At 40.2% G+C, this 15827-nt stretch overlaps 1 protein-coding gene across 8 annotated transcripts in view; it reads left to right on the forward strand.

The window, feature by feature from the left end:
* Positions 1-14584, forward strand: part of PLAG1 (PLAG1 zinc finger) — a 50792-nt gene extending 36208 nt beyond the window's left edge. For 4 of the 8 annotated variants that reach the window (XM_086695911.1, XM_086695910.1, XM_086695908.1 and 1 more), the window contains 3 exons: positions 4700-4798; positions 7444-7802; positions 8323-14584. In XM_086695911.1, the coding sequence (XP_086552037.1) occupies positions 7561-7802; positions 8323-9580 (1500 nt within the window). In that variant the 5' untranslated portion in view covers positions 4700-4798; positions 7444-7560 and the 3' untranslated portion in view covers positions 9581-14584. Of the gene's footprint in view, positions 1-1000; positions 4799-7443; positions 7803-8322 lie in introns of those variants that run through there. The other 4 variants (XM_086695914.1, XM_086695913.1, XM_025922852.2 and 1 more) reach the window with 3 other exon arrangements.
* The last annotated feature ends 1243 nt before the right edge of the window (positions 14585-15827 follow it).

A 15827-nucleotide genomic window follows, 5' to 3' on the forward strand; every position in this document is an offset into this window, starting at 1 on the left:
TCTTCGCTCTTTCTCAGGCACCATTGATTCCCTTGTGCACAATTGCCCTCTCATTTCCTGTTTGCAAATACTGACTAAAATTGCCCTTTGTGAAGAAAATGGAAATACCTGGTATCCCACCCATGTGTATTTTTTTATTTGCTTTTTTTTAAGCAGGTTCTTCTTCTTTTTTTTAATGTGTATTTATATTTGAGAGAGAAAAGGACAATGAGAGAAAGAGGGGAGAGGCAGAGACAGGGAGACACAGAATCCAAAGCAGGCTCCAGGCTCTGAGCTGTCAGCACAGAGCCCGATGCGGGGCTCGAACCCACGAGCCGTGAGATCATGACCTGAGCCGCAGTCGGACGCTCAACTGACTGAGCTACCCAGGCGCCCCATTAGTTTTTTATTTGGATGAGAATATACAGTCTCGGGGGAAGAATCCTCCATGTACTAGTTGAAATGAAATGCTAACTTCTAAGTTATGGGTCATTAAAAGAGAGCTTTTAAAAGAGAAGAAAAAAATTTTAACATGACATTTATGTTCTATAAAATCAATAACCAATGAAAACATTTCAGAATTGGAAGATAAAATTTACTTGGATATTCCATCTTCATCAGATTGTCTGTTCCTCCTCGCTGGATACTCTAGAAAATGTAATAAACAGCCATACCTGGGTTCAAGGTGGCCCAAAAAGGAACATCCTCATTGTACAGAGAGAACCGATGTTGGAGTGTGTTGGTTCCACTTTGGAATTGGTTGAGTTTTTCCCGTTGGTCCTTAAAAACAAATAGGTCTGCTTTTTCCCTTCACTTCTCTGTTGGCTTCTATTATTTGATTTTTAAATACAAGGCCCTCTACCTATCAGTAAAGCTAAATTTTATGGTAAGTTTCAAAAGGGTTGTGTTAGAACTACATTTTAATGGATTGCTCCAAAGTTGAAAACATCAAGTACCATTATTCAAAACAGGCAGTCTTATTTTTACTATTTTAGTTAACTGTGATTTCTCCGGGAAAATAAGTACAGTAATTTTAAGTATTTTGAGTATGAGGCTTGTTATTTGAGTGCTCACAACTCGGGCGGGTCAGGTGCCATCCCAGCTCTTGGCCGTGTCTCCCTTTCTAGTGGCTTATTTAGTTTATTGGACCAAATTGTAACTGTACTATATGATTTTTTACTTGAACATAGGTAACGTATATTCTGTCCTATGTCTGTTCTGGTGATCGAGCAAGCCTGTAAGTCCGTTTTGATGCTGGAAGGCACGTGCCCTGCTTTAATTCTTTTCATTCATTCAAAAAAATGTTTACTTTTATGAGAAACAGCAATGTATAACACTGACACAGCTCCTGCCCCACCATCTATTTTTAATAGGCTTAGGTCTTTGTAGTTGCAAGATAATATTTTTCCTTTTATTATTCATTAATAAGAGATTTTACAGACTTACAGAAATTGAATGCCGTAAAAATTTCCACATTACATTCACAATCAAAAAAGCGTTCTGAGTATGCCATCGCCCTTACTTCAAAATTGGTCCTCGGTTATGTGATCTTGTTAATTTCTTCCACATTATTCAAAGTTCTGTTGTGTTTTGTACTTGTCAGTTAAAGTATTAACTATTGGTAAGTTTCCTTTTGCAAGCTACCTATCTATATGAAAAACATGTTGGAAGCAAATGTTGACGTTTTCTGCATTGTTTACTAATGGTGTTTTATGATGAACACATGGGAGAATAAACACAGCTTTGATTATCGATGGCATTTGCCCTTAACTATCAAAGTACATGTTTGACCTTTAACTTAAATACAAAAGAAGTATTGATGCAGGTAAGTGTTGTAAAAATTCACAGCTGTTAGACAAATGACAATCAGAACTGTGGAATTTAAAAGCACAGAAACAGTTTCAGTACAGGGCTGTTCTTAGCCCGGCGTCCCCAGAGGAATTTGTTTTAGTAGACCCTCTGATGTATGATTCATTTTTGCTTGTTATGTTTCCGTGTGAGTCACTGTTTTAGAATGTAAAACATACATTCTAAAATACATTCATCTAAATACATTCATAAAATACAAACATCTAAATACATTCATAAAAACATACATTGTTTTTATGTGTGCAAGTTGCCCTAGGAAAAAAAAACGTGCGTTCTTAACACCAGCAAACACGGGAAGGGCATTCTGAGGTGTTAGTTTCTATTTGAAACAGGTAGATGTACATTTTCTACCTGGCTTCCCAATTCTTAGATCAAGGCAAAGGAGAATTGTAATCCTCTGAAGAACATGGTAACCGCTCTTTGACGCACAAAAAAGAAAGATAGGAGTGCACATTTTGTTGCAGACTTTTCAGAACGGTAGTTACAGTACTTTTTAAAAGTTGTTCCTGTTCCCGCAAAAAAGAACCCAGAAGTAACTTGAGTTGACGTTTTAGTTAGGGTTACATAAATGCGAACTGTATATTTTTTAATGCTTAGTTTATCAAGCTCAATAATAATGAAGTCTAACCAGCTGCTGGTTTCCTTTGTTTGAGGAAATAATTAGCAGCCCTTTGAAATTATTTGGTCATTCATAAGAGCCCAAAACAGACTGAATTTAAGGAAATTAACTGTGACTTTAGAATTATGTTTTGTGATAAAATGAATGAAAATGATGGCTTTATGATTTTATTTCAGACTGTAAAATACGTAATATTTTGAAATAGTAATATTTCACATCAAGATTCAGATTTTAAACTATTGAAATACTTCAACTCTAAAGGATTTTTATTATAAATGACATTGAAGAGTAAGCATCCGCGAAATTTTTACGCGTCTACTTGAAATGCAGCGAAATTTCTCCTGGTCAGGAAAACTACATGAATGTATTGTTTACCGGTCCACTTTGGTTTTTACACTTTTTTCCTACCCAAACCACCATCCACCCGGATAGGTATGCTGTTGTTATTCTAACCGTTGCTGCAATTACTTAAAATGTACTTCGCAAACTGCCTTTATTAAAAGAAGCAAAGTCTTGTATTTGTTTCCTTGGGGGGGATCGTACTGGCAGCTCCGATCGGAGGAACAGCGCTGTTCCCTGGTCTTGTCTTTTAAGTGTCACCACAGGATTTACCCACTTGCAAACTCGTTTGCCGACCCGTCCTCCTCCTAGAACGCAGGCCTCTAAGAGCGAAAAAGGAATTTTAGGGCTTCTGCCACCTCTTGACCACATAGGTGCTGTCAGGATATTCAGCTTCTTTGGGCCTCTCCCCCTAAAATGGCAGTGATGGTAAATCCACCTCTCAGGGCCACTGAGTCCCAGGGAGATCACAGAGAGGAAAACACTCTGCACTTGTAAGGTATTTATATTATTGAAATAACATAATATACAAAACAGGCTTTCATGTGCTTAACTACCCTACCAAAACCTCAGTATGTGCCCTGGGCAAGTAAGTATTTACAAAGTTAATTTTATTCTTTTGCAATTTTGATGTGCAGAATTCAGTTCTTCCATTTATGCATGTCCTGTGCTTTCCAAAAGAATGGAGCTTTCGCTTAACTTTTTAAATATCTTTTATTAGTCACAATTTTTATTTTTCTCATTTTTTAAACTATGAGAATAATGCTGCTTTCAAATGTACTTTTAGTAGTCTTGTAATGATGCTGGAATGTCCTCTAGTAAATACTTTATTTACACAACAAATTTTTAAAAGTATGACAATTTGATTTCAGGGGAAATTAATTAGATTTGTGTTTGGAACGTTAAGTAAAATTATTTTCACTTAACTTGTCATTAGGGAATCCTTTCACTACTATATTTTAACTACTTGATTGCTGTTACCCCTCTCGTGTTCTTACAGTCACGATTTCTGAACATTCGCCTTTAAAATATTCAGAGTTTATTAATCTCTCTGTGCCCTGTAGTCGCTCCAGTAGAGAATCCTAGTTTTTTCTCCGCCTCTTGACCATTCTTTTCGCATTTACTTGTACCATCGAGAATTATTAACAGATTTGTTTCCTGCGCATGTCCTCAGTTTACTGAAGATCATGCTAATAGGCATTTTGTAAAGATACTTTGAAGATCTTTCGACAGTGACCTTTTAAAACCCAGCGACGCTCTGTTCCTGATGCCTCCACAGCACACCTGTGTATAACTTCCCTTGCATGCTTTTGAAATCCAAAGAGCACAGTTTATCGCTGCATTTCAGCCATCCTGCGCAGCATTCCGAGAAATAAACTGGCAGGTGTTGCAGGTGACCGAAGTGTAGCTCCGAGAAGCCCATAAGTGTGTGCACTGTGGGCACACAAGGTGCTGGCTTCAGGAGTCTGCTGTCCTGTGGTGAGGTTCCAGATGCACTGAGTTCGTCTCTTCTGTACTATTATTAAGCTCAACGAAATGCTGCTCGGTTCGGTTTACAAAGAGCGACTCTAACATCCGTTTCTCCCAGTAGGCAAGTTAGATTTAAAAAATTAAATTGAATTTGGGAAAGAAGTGGGGAGTCATTCAGCATCACACAATGCCATTTATGTAGGTAATACTACTTTACCCTTTGTTTCTGCATTTATTTGGTCATGTAAACGTGCTTAGAACTAATACAAATTTGCAACTGGTGAAAATTAATGCATGACTTATCAGCAGAGTATGGAATGTAAGCATGTGCCATGAAATTGCAATTCTCTCATTCTTTATTTTCTATCACTTACGTGCCGGTCCCATTTAGAGTGTAGTCCACTCTTATTTTTTGTTTCATAGATTGGCCAAAATGGGAAGGACTGGATTCCGCTCTCTTCCACGAAGAGTCAATGGGACTGGCTGAGATCAAGGTCTGAGGCTCTTTCCACCTGTCACCAGGTAGGCACTGAACAAGAATCACTGCCATTCTGTGCATGTCTCTTTAAAGCATTAGATTGATAATGCATATTATGAAGGTGGGCTTTTATTCCATGTTGAACCCACAACCTTGTATTATCCTATCGTTTTAAATGCACCTGTAAGTAATTTGACTTTTGTAATATGTTGAGATGAAAAGATATTATTAGCCATGAAAAAACTTCAGCTGGTCTTAGAAACGTGTAATATTTGAAATCTCCAGTTCTTCATTGCTCAGTATGTACATCCAAAGATCATGAAATTCACTTGTTATTCCATATTGAGTATCACCAACTTGAATATAATCCATGTCTGTATATTGTTTCATGGTGTACTTCTAATACTCTTTTTTTTTTTTTTTTTTTTATTAGAAGCTGCCATTTTTTTCTCAACTGAAATTCTCTGCCCCTTATGCTTGGATCTCTAAACACAACAGTGACAAATATGACCAGTCTTTGAAATATTTTCAGATATTAGTTATAAACAGGGCCTCAGATACTTAGCATTCCGTGTTGATTTTACAGTCGAAACATTTATCAGCTTGTTTCCCACAGTGCTCTAAATAAGTGCATGGAAGCATGATGTTAGGAAATGAGGTGGTCAGAATTGCTGTCTTGCAATGTCTTGCAATGTCTTGCTGCATTGGCACAGTGCTTTCTACCAATTTACAGTGTCATTGCTGGTCACAGCAAAACAGCTGTGTAGATATTTCTGAGAGACAGAAAGAGAGAGAGAGGGCGAGAGGGGGAGAGGGGGAGAGGGAGAGAGGGAGAGAGAGAGGGAGAGAGAGAGAGAGAGAGAGAGAGAGAGAGAGAGAGAGAGAAGCTGTCTCTTGAATGAGGATATAACCAGAAAAGAACAAGTCCCTGAGGTTAGGAAACTCTAAAACGGGGAGAGCATATTGTGGTAGCATCAGTAATGTCACCTGTGTCGACTGTGTTAATGTCACTTTTAAACAGCAGAAGGCATGCAGACAGTTTGCACAGCTTGAAGGAAGGCCTTGCTTGTGTCTTCCTGCTGACGAAGAAAGTATACGTGAAGCACACACTGGTTAACTTACCCACAGGCTTTACTTTTTAGCCAATGAGTGAATAATTGCCCTGTTTTGCCTGTTGAGGGACAGCCTCCCCCTTCAAATACAGTGGGATCTAGTCCAATATGCACTTCGTTTCACAGAAATTAGATTCAGTCTAGAGTCCCTGCCCAAATATAACTGGACTCTGCAGGAGTCCGTATTCTACGTCCAGCCCGTAATGGCAAATGAGTCTGATGGCAAAACCCAAGGGGTATAAAGAAACGGGCTTTCGTTGTTTTTTGAAATACATCATAGCATGAGAAGTCCAAGTGAGCAGTACTTGATAACACTCATTTAGCGACTTTCAGTTTTCACTTTAAAAAGCAGGTATTTTTTAAAAGAGGTTGTAGGTCTCATCATTTCTGTGCCCCTTAGAAGTGAGTTGTTAGACTGGCACTCAGGAACCTGGAGGAATCCTTTAACTCTTTTTGTATCAGGTGGATCTTTGGGGACTTGGTTCCTTACTCTGAGAAATACAGTTGGTAATACTCACTGTCTCTTGTCCATGAATTTTCAAAGCTTTCAATCAGTTTAAAAAAGTTTTTTAAGTAGACCTACTCTTTGCCATGCAATACGTACACTTCATCCTTCCTCACAGCACCCATAACAAACCGAAGCTCTGACACACCTTTTACCCGAAACACCTCCACAATGATGCGTCCTCGCACAGGTATTGTGCTCCAAGCCAAAAGTCTCACTGGTGTGCCACCCACGGGTCACAGGTGTGCCAAAGACTGATGCCCCTCAACTCTTGGGGAGGCCTGATGACTCGGGCTCATCCACTAACCTCAGGGTGCCCGATGAACAGAATCCTTTTCTGTGATGTGCAAGAAGGCGAGGAAGAAGTACCTCAACCCAATCTTTCTTCCCCCCGAATGATCAGGAGCCGTGATCCTCACTCGCCTCAGTATAACTTCATCAGATACTCTGATTTCAAGAAGAGAAGTCATTTCTCCTCTTGACTCGGAAATCCTTCTGTGTGTGATAATAGAGAGCAAATCTCCACCCTGGGTGGTGCCTTCAACTCTCTCAGGCCTCCTGTGTCTGCATTAAGCACTTCCTCCGTGAACTAAATGGCTCACAGGATGCCTATAAGAGTTTCCCGTTGCTTATCTGTGTTTTTCTGTAACACGGAGTCTGCCCAGAGTTGGCTTGCCCAGGCTAAAGGGGTTTTTTCCACGGTAAAAATATTTGCAGAAACCTTTTTATGCTCTTAGATTTCTGTTGTCTAATCCCTTGTCAAAATTGAGGTTTAATAATGCCACTTTTAGTGTCCTGTTTTGACGCTTCCTGAGAGTTCCTGGAATCACTACTGCTTTCCCTACGTATGATCATTTGTCAGGTAGAATTTCAGGGGGGTGCGTGAACTGTTCATTCTGAGCAATGCGTTAAGATGTGTTTTGAGAATATAAAGAAACCTACAGATATTACATTAGACCAGCTGAATCCATTTTATGGTTCCTTTTTGAATTCAAAAGCATCACATAGCAAGTAAAATTTTTAAAAATTAAATTTAGTTACAAACTAGTTGTTTCTTATTTTTTTTTTCCAGTCCCTTTTTGCTTTCTTTTACGACCACATGAAACTTGAGAAGCCACCTAAAGCTAAATCATTTAGTGGAGTTGGGCAGTTCCCAAGTGTCCAACAAGAAGGCCTGCTTTAGGCTGCGATGGCCACTGTCATTCCTGGTGATTTGTCAGAAGTAAGAGATACCCAGAAAGTCCCTTCAGGGAAACGTAAGCGTGGTGAAACCAAACCAAGAAAAAACTTCCCTTGCCAACTGTGTGACAAGGCCTTTAACAGTGTTGAGAAATTAAAGGTTCACTCCTACTCTCACACAGGAGAGAGGCCCTACAAGTGCATACAACAAGACTGCACCAAGGCCTTTGTTTCTAAGTACAAATTACAAAGGTATTAAACTCTATTTGTCTTTCAGATTATATTTTCTATTATGTTGGCCATTTGAAGCCGTTGTAAACGTATATATCTGTATACACATTCTTTAGCCGCTTTGCAGAGAGGAAATGTTACGTAGATTAGACGTGGGCTAGTTTTAGCGTTCTGAGCCACATACTTTTGCGTGTTAGTGTCTTTGGATTTTTTTGTAAATGCAATGCTTAATGAGAGTAGAATTTCCGTGCGTACAAAGAAATTGCCAGAAAAGGGTACGGACGTTTTACGTGAGTATGTTCAGGCTCGCTCATTGGCTTTCGTAGTCGTAGCTAGAGGCCGGCAGAAACTAACGTGGCAACTTAAACGGCTCGAGTCCTGCAGAGCCGAGGGGTAGTGACTGTCCTTGTGGCGCATGCTAAGTTAAGACGCGTCCGTAATCAGGGAGTTTCTGGCGTAGCGTAGTAGCGTAGCTTCCGTTTGAAAAGTGAATCCGTAGCACTTGTGTCGTGGTACTTACAGAATATGTCTGTGTTCAAAGGCACATGGCCACTCATTCTCCTGAGAAAACCCACAAGTGTAATTATTGTGAGAAAATGTTCCACCGGAAAGACCACCTGAAGAACCACCTGCACACGCACGACCCTAACAAAGAGACGTTTAAGTGTGAAGAGTGTGGCAAGAACTACAACACCAAGCTCGGCTTCAAACGTCACCTGGCCCTGCACGCCGCCACCAGCGGTGACCTCACCTGCAAGGTCTGCCTGCAGACGTTCGAAAGCACAGGAGTGCTGCTTGAGCACCTCAAGTCTCACGCGGGCAAGTCGTCCGGCGGGGTCAAGGAGAAGAAGCACCAGTGTGAGCACTGCGACCGCCGCTTCTACACCCGGAAGGACGTCCGGAGACACATGGTGGTGCACACTGGAAGAAAGGACTTCCTCTGTCAGTACTGTGCACAGAGATTTGGGCGGAAGGATCACCTGACTCGCCACATGAAGAAGAGTCACAACCAAGAACTTCTGAAGGTCAAGACGGAACCGGTGGACTTTCTCGATCCATTCACCTGCAACGTTTCCGTGCCTATCAAAGACGAGCTCCTTCCGGTGATGTCCTTACCTTCCAGTGAACTGTTGTCAAAGCCATTCACAAACACTTTGCAGTTAAACCTCTACAACACTCCGTTTCAGTCCATGCAGAGCTCGGGACCCGCCCACCAGATGATCACAACTTTACCTTTGGGAATGACGTGCCCGATAGATATGGACGCTGTCCACCCTTCTCACCACCTTTCTTTCAAATACCCCTTCGGTTCTACCTCATACGCGATTTCGATTCCTGAAAAAGAACAGCCACTAAAGGGGGAAATTGAGAGTTACGTGATGGAGCTGCAAGGCGGCGTGCCCGCCTCATCCCAGGAGTCCCAGGCATCATCATCTAAACTGGGGCTGGATCCTCAGATCGGCTCCCTAGATGATGGCGCAGGGGACCTGTCCCTGTCAAAAAGCTCGATTTCCATCAGCGACCCCCTAAACACACCAGCCTTGGATTTTTCCCAGCTGTTTAATTTCATACCCTTAAACGGCCCTCCCTATAATCCTCTGTCGGTGGGGAGCCTCGGAATGAGCTATTCCCAAGAGGAAGCGCATTCTTCTGTGTCTCAGCTGCCCCCCCAGACCCAGGATCTTCAGGATCCCGCAAACACTATAGGTCTCGGCTCCCTGCACTCACTGTCCGCAGCGTTCACGAGCAGCTTTAGCACGAGCACCACGCTCCCGCGTTTCCATCAGGCTTTCCAGTAGGAGTCCACGACGTGGACCGAACGCAGAAATCTGTGTGTAGCCCTGCCTTAGGTGACCGTGTGTATTTTAGTGCCTACGTTAAAACAGCATAAACATTTCTGCTTTTGTACAGTACCGATTTTCATTAAGCCAGTATGACATAGAAACAAGCTTTTATAAGCGAGCTTCGGAACCGTTTGCGTTCAGTTCTGTTTACCTGGGTATTTTGTCCACGCTCACTGCCAATTGTCCTGTTTTAAGACGGTTTTTCCTCTAGGGAAGCCATTATTATCAGTAGCGGTAAAGTCTTACGAGTCCCACGTTCAAATTACTTTTAGATCTCAAAATGTCCAGTTCTGTCCAATAACCATGGCTCTGCCTTTTGACATTTGGCTCGTTAAAGAGTTTTGCAATAGGATGTAAATTTTCTAAAATGTATGTGAATAACCTGAGAGTTTTTAAATTTTTACTAGTCTCTAAACGGATTCGTAAGCAAATGTTTCAAATGAATTAAGAATCCAGTTTGGGGAGATGATAGATGTTTCTTTAGCTATACCATAATTTCAGGTCAGTATATTTTGAAGACTTTGCTATTGTCTGGCTCAGATATTTTGCTGTCTTTATTATGCACACGTAAGGAAAACGAAACCTAAACACAAAGCACCAGTATTTATAGCAAAAAAAGACTCCTGGGAAGGTGACACAGCATTCCATGTTCCTCAGTAGTTGGCCTTAAATCAGTACACAGGATATTTTTTGCCACGTTTCAAAGTTGCTCTCTTTCCGATTGAATAGTGCTAGTCACGTTACGGCATGGGACTCTTCAGAGTCAGTGTGTGGATCGATCTCTGGGCTCCTTAATCCTTTCCGCCTTTCGTGGCCAAAGGGTGGGGTCAAGTGCAGTCAGCAGTTCTATTTTAAAATGTTGGTCCACAGTTAGCCCAGAATCGAGAGCCATTGTGGAACACAGGTGTTAGGTGTGTTTATCCCAGAGCGGACCGTCTCTTCTTGGATGGTGTGATAGATAGACTGCCAAGAAGGCAGATGTGTGATGTAAAGCACTTGGTTCGGCTCGGGAACCTGTCTAGGGATCATGTCCCTTGTTGCCAGGGTTGGAAACTAGCCTCTCGAGGCGTAAAGTCAAAGCATATCGCTTACGTCACTCTTACTTAACGTGAAGGCGACGATCGAGAAGTGTGTTCCCTGGACGCAGCAGTTCTTATGGGTTTTCCTCCTAGTAGACAACCACCAGCATCCTTCTGAAGGTCACATTATATTCTTCTAAGTGTTAGCTGGGACATCCGCCTAAGAAACATATCTATTAAGCACTTGCTAACACCTTATTTGGGGACCCTGTCTGTTGGGGTGGGTAGGAGGGGGAAGGTTTATAGAAGAGTGTATATCTCTTGAAAAAAAAAAAAAAAAAGAAAGAAAGAAAAAGAGAAGAAAGATATTTCTGAGTACTCATTAGCCCTGTACGGAAGCTTCTTTTTTTCATTCACAGGGCCGATTATCACTGCAGATTGCGATGTTTACCCAGAATTTCTAAAACTGAGTGCAGATTACGGAATATAATACATTATTTAAAATATTTGGGAGTAGTATAATTTGTGGAAAAATGTAAATTGTAATAATGTAAAGGGGGGGTTTCACTATATATATTATACACACACACATATATCGCACTTCATAGAACCAGAGTTGCTCTCTTAAGGGAGCTTTGGCTCCTGATACTTTATCATGCTCCTATTTTTTTTTTTAAATTCTAGGAGCAGTAGTTTTTATACTTATGTATTTAAATTTTATTATTAAAAAATTACATTTTATAAAAAGTGTGTTCCAAAGGCATTAAAATTATATATGTTAATAAGGAAATACATTTAAAATTTTTTTCAAACTGCTCCTAAGCTTTTGATTAGGAGACTATTTGCTCTGAAAGTAGGCTTTTAGCTCTGCTTTATTACTGCTTCCTTTAGTTTCTATGAAACAGATTGCTTACTTAAATCATTAGTTGAATGATTAGTGTTCAATATTGCTTTAATCACCATTAAAAAAAAAAAAGGAAAAAGAAATTGGTGACAGAGCACAAATAAATAGAAAACCTATTTTTAAGTAAACGTCACAAATACAAGTGTGGAAGCACTACTTTGTCTAAAATTTGCTTCAGGAGAAGTCAAATTAATGACCTGAGACGCTGGCCTTGGTAGGCTGTATTTCACTGGTCATAAACGATTAAAAAGGGAGTACCAGGATTTATGCAGCAAAGCATTTTGGAAATGGGGAATGGCACCATATGCGTGTATATCTTTTTAGCCTAATTCTCGCCCTGCACGGAATTCAGATACACGGAGGCATTTCTTTCAGGGCACCTGGGTTAGAATTGTAGAGTCTTAATATTCACGTGAACACCCCTCTCTGCCTGTCGCTGCCTCACAGACTTGAAATAACGCTTCCGAGGAAGAGGGACTTTCAGCTCTTTTGTTTCTCACTTTGACTCTACTGGTCACCAGACCCTTTTGGAGAGAATTTCTGTTAAACACGAGGCAGCCTCATTTACTTTAATTGCACAATGGTCTAACAAGGATGCAACACAGAACTGGCTCTTTTTTCCTAGAAAAAGAAAAGTGGACATGTGTTTTTCCATCACCGGGATGTGTTAAAAATAATGATTGCCAATGCTGTTTTTCACTGTCCCCGTGGCCAGAAGCCTCATCCTTGAAATTTCTAGTAGTGCCTTTGCTTGGTTTAAAAAAAAGAAAAAACAAAAAAAGGGATTAAGTAAAAACGTAAAAATAATTCAGTTTCTTAGAATTTGGACCTCAGACAAGATATTGAACCTCATTCAGTTTGAACTTCCACACGTGTGTACAGATTCGATCCGCAGACACAAAAGCACCAGTGCGGAAGGGTCTTGGCACCGTAAGCAATATCATCCACTGATGTATGCAGATATCATCTTCATAGTAAAGTGGTCACTGTTACAATTCACATTTTAAACTCCTATTACCGAGTGCAGTTTGCAAAACTCTGGTCGTCCTGGCTGATCACACATCACTCTTTGTGCAACTTTTTCATTTCATTTCATTTCATTTCATGTTTCTTCCAAGCTGTGTATTTCTGCCTATTTGTTGCTTGTGCTTTATTAGTCACTTGTGGAATATAGTGATATATTGTGTCAATTGGGACAGTAGCGGTTTTTAAAAACCATATACTGACTGAAACATGAGCCAGAGCTGACTGCTTTATTAAGCTAATAATGAATGTTAAAAGAGTACATAATTCAGGATCGTTCATCTAGTAAGCAATACACGTATATAGGCCAATATTTTTTTTTTAAAAAAAAATAGAGCTTGGTCAACCTCTATACTACACATATTACAAGATATAGCACTTTCAAAACGAATCTAAACCTTTACAGAAACTTTCTTATAGGTTATGCCTTTTATTTTAAGACTTATTATAATTTGTTTCAAGTGCCATTAGATGATATATATGTAGGCCTTTGATATATAATGCTTTGTGTTCAAAAATGGTAGATGGTATTTTAAACAGGTACATTTTTACAGTGTTTTCTTATCAATTTGCTATATTGCACAGAATCAGTGTGTGTCTTTTCATAAGGTTTTACAATGGTTTATTTTTTTACAAGGTTTACGTGTCTCAAAACACACTGTCTTCCCAGTATGTAAATTAAAGAATACCAGTTCACCCAAGTTGCTTCTAGCCTACTGAGATCCACGTGACATTGGAGGAGATCTTCTAAATGGCGAGCATTCGTCATTAGCAATGGCAGACTGTTGTCTCTGACGAGTAGTGCCTCAGTTGACTCTGTCTTCTTTTTCTCGCAGGGTGTCAGCAGCCATGCCTACACCACAGATAGTCTTGCTGTGATCACCTAGATCCACGCGAGTCGTGTTGTGTAGTTTTGTGCTAAGAACCCTCCAGGGCGCCCTTTCGATCACGTAGAGCAGACCGATGCCACCAGCATTGGTAAAGGCACACGTAGGCCCTCGTCCCCCTTAGGCCCTTCTACATTATCAGCCCTCTGAGGATGGAAAGGCAGTGTCTTTTGATAAGTGCTCTAGCTCTAGAAATGACAAGAACCATTGCTAATGTATGAAACACTTCCTTGTATAAGCTTCAGTGGTACAGACGAACCAGAATGAATGTTTATCTTCTCAGAAACACTCCTTCGGTATTATGTTGGGTCATGCTGCTAATGGAACTTGGGATACAACTCTTCATGGTGCTACAAACTTCTCTGTCTCGTTCAGTCATATTTTTGTATCCATAGGAAAACAAGAGGACTCCATTAGGCGTAAAGGTGTACAATATATTTTTATACTGTGACTCAATTTGTCATGAACAGACTTTTACAGCACCCACCACAATGTATTCGCGTGCACTTGCAAAAGGAAATCTGGGACGTGCAAATGTTACCGGAACAAACCCAGCTTTTGTCTGCGAGGTGACTATTACTCAAAGTGAAAAGTGGGCTTCGTAATACGGTGTGGAGTGAAGAACATGCTGTAGGTTACTAACAGCCCTTTGAATTTAACAAAAACTGGGAATCCACTAGGAAATGGATTGCATCATGCCTGAGCATAAGCTGGACTGCTGAAATTGTACTTTTAGCTGACGAGAAAGTGTTTGGACTAGTACTCTCAAGATGTTCTAATGATAAAGGTGTGAGTCAGAATAGACCAGAAAAATCTGCATTCCAGGCTGAATTTTTGTATATTTTTCTTGCATTTAAAAATCGCTCTTCTGTGATATGGGGAAATCAAGTGGCTTATCATGTATATCGTGTACTTAAAATGTATTCACAAACTACTGTTGTATTTGTATAAAATATAGACAAAGATCGTATTTTTTGTGTGTGTATAAGCTCTGTAAAATAGCAATCACATTATGAAGCTGCACTGATACATTTTAAACATCCACATCCAAAGAAGCAGGCTATTTATTGTCCAGTTACCCAGATATAAAATATTACTTTGCTGCTAATTAAACAATAGTACTGCAGCTTTTTGTGGCCTACAGTGTGATGTTTGCTGTAAGAAAAAGATATGTGAACTCCACAGAATATATGAATAAAATTCTAGAATGGCTTTAGATAATGTAGCCCTTCCTGAAGTTTTAATAGAGGATCAATTTCGATTGGGTAAAACTCCTTTTCTTCACTTTGAATTTTAAAGATTTTCTCCTGGGGTTAACATAAGGTTCTAGTAGCTGGCTGGAGGAGTCTCGGGTGTTGAAAGGAAATGTAAAGTTCCAGGGGTTCTTTTGTTGGAAAACTTTTGTACCTTTCAAGGAAGGATAGAAACTGTAAATAAAAAACAGTCGAAATATCATGCATCAAAACTTTAATCCAGGTGAGAGTCCAGGAAAAAGAATTCCCAAAAGGCCATTAGAATGTATAAACCCATAATGGTTCTTGTTCCCGTGACATAAGATTGGCCTTAAGCATTCCTTTCACACGAAGTGTCGCCGGTTCCAGTAAATCATCCTTTTGGAGGTTCCCTGGGGGCTCTTCGTCTAAAATTTTGCTGAAAACCCTCCCGTGACGGTTAACTGGACCAAAACGCACACACCGCTTCATCTAAAACTCATCGGTTAAACAGTAATGCAGCTTCAGAAAGAGAGAAATGGTCGGAAGATTCAGTGAGTAATCTGAGCAGAACCAATTGTAGAAATAATTTGTCACGGATCCCCCAGCACCTCTTTCAGTGTGAGAGGAAAAGTCCCTCTTTATACCTTTGGCTCTCCCGATTTAAGGCTCACCTCCTCCTTTCCCGTACTTCATTCCAGAAGATCTAAACGCGTTTCTTTGTTAACTCTTAACGTTAACGCTTAACGTTAAATAAGACATTCTTTGTTAACTCTTAACGTTAAATAAGACATTCTTATTTAAATTCGTGCATATGAAATATTTCAAGGACTGTCGATCAAAACAATGCTTTCCTTAGTTACAAAGGCTTAGAAAAACTATGTTTGGGATTAATTCACTCAAGGTATTATCTCCCTAATGGAAAAGTCATTAGAAACGCAGTTTGTTCATTGCTTCCTAGACGCAATGGGGTTAAAAGACTTTCATTTGTGTTATCGTTAAATGCAAAAGTTCATACCAAGGGTTTACCATCCAGGGGAGGCAGAGGTTCAGTCTGGCTGTAGACAGCTTCAGGTCTGCTGTCACTTTTCCTTAATCAGACATCTCTTCAGCAAAAGGCACCACTTTGTGCTAAGTCCTAGGGGTATTCCAAAGAAA

This window comes from Puma concolor, chromosome F2, assembly GCF_028749965.1.
Source record: "Puma concolor isolate L17-30 chromosome F2, mPumCon1.1.hap2, whole genome shotgun sequence".
In the NCBI taxonomy this organism is placed as follows: domain Eukaryota; kingdom Metazoa; phylum Chordata; class Mammalia; order Carnivora; family Felidae; genus Puma; species Puma concolor.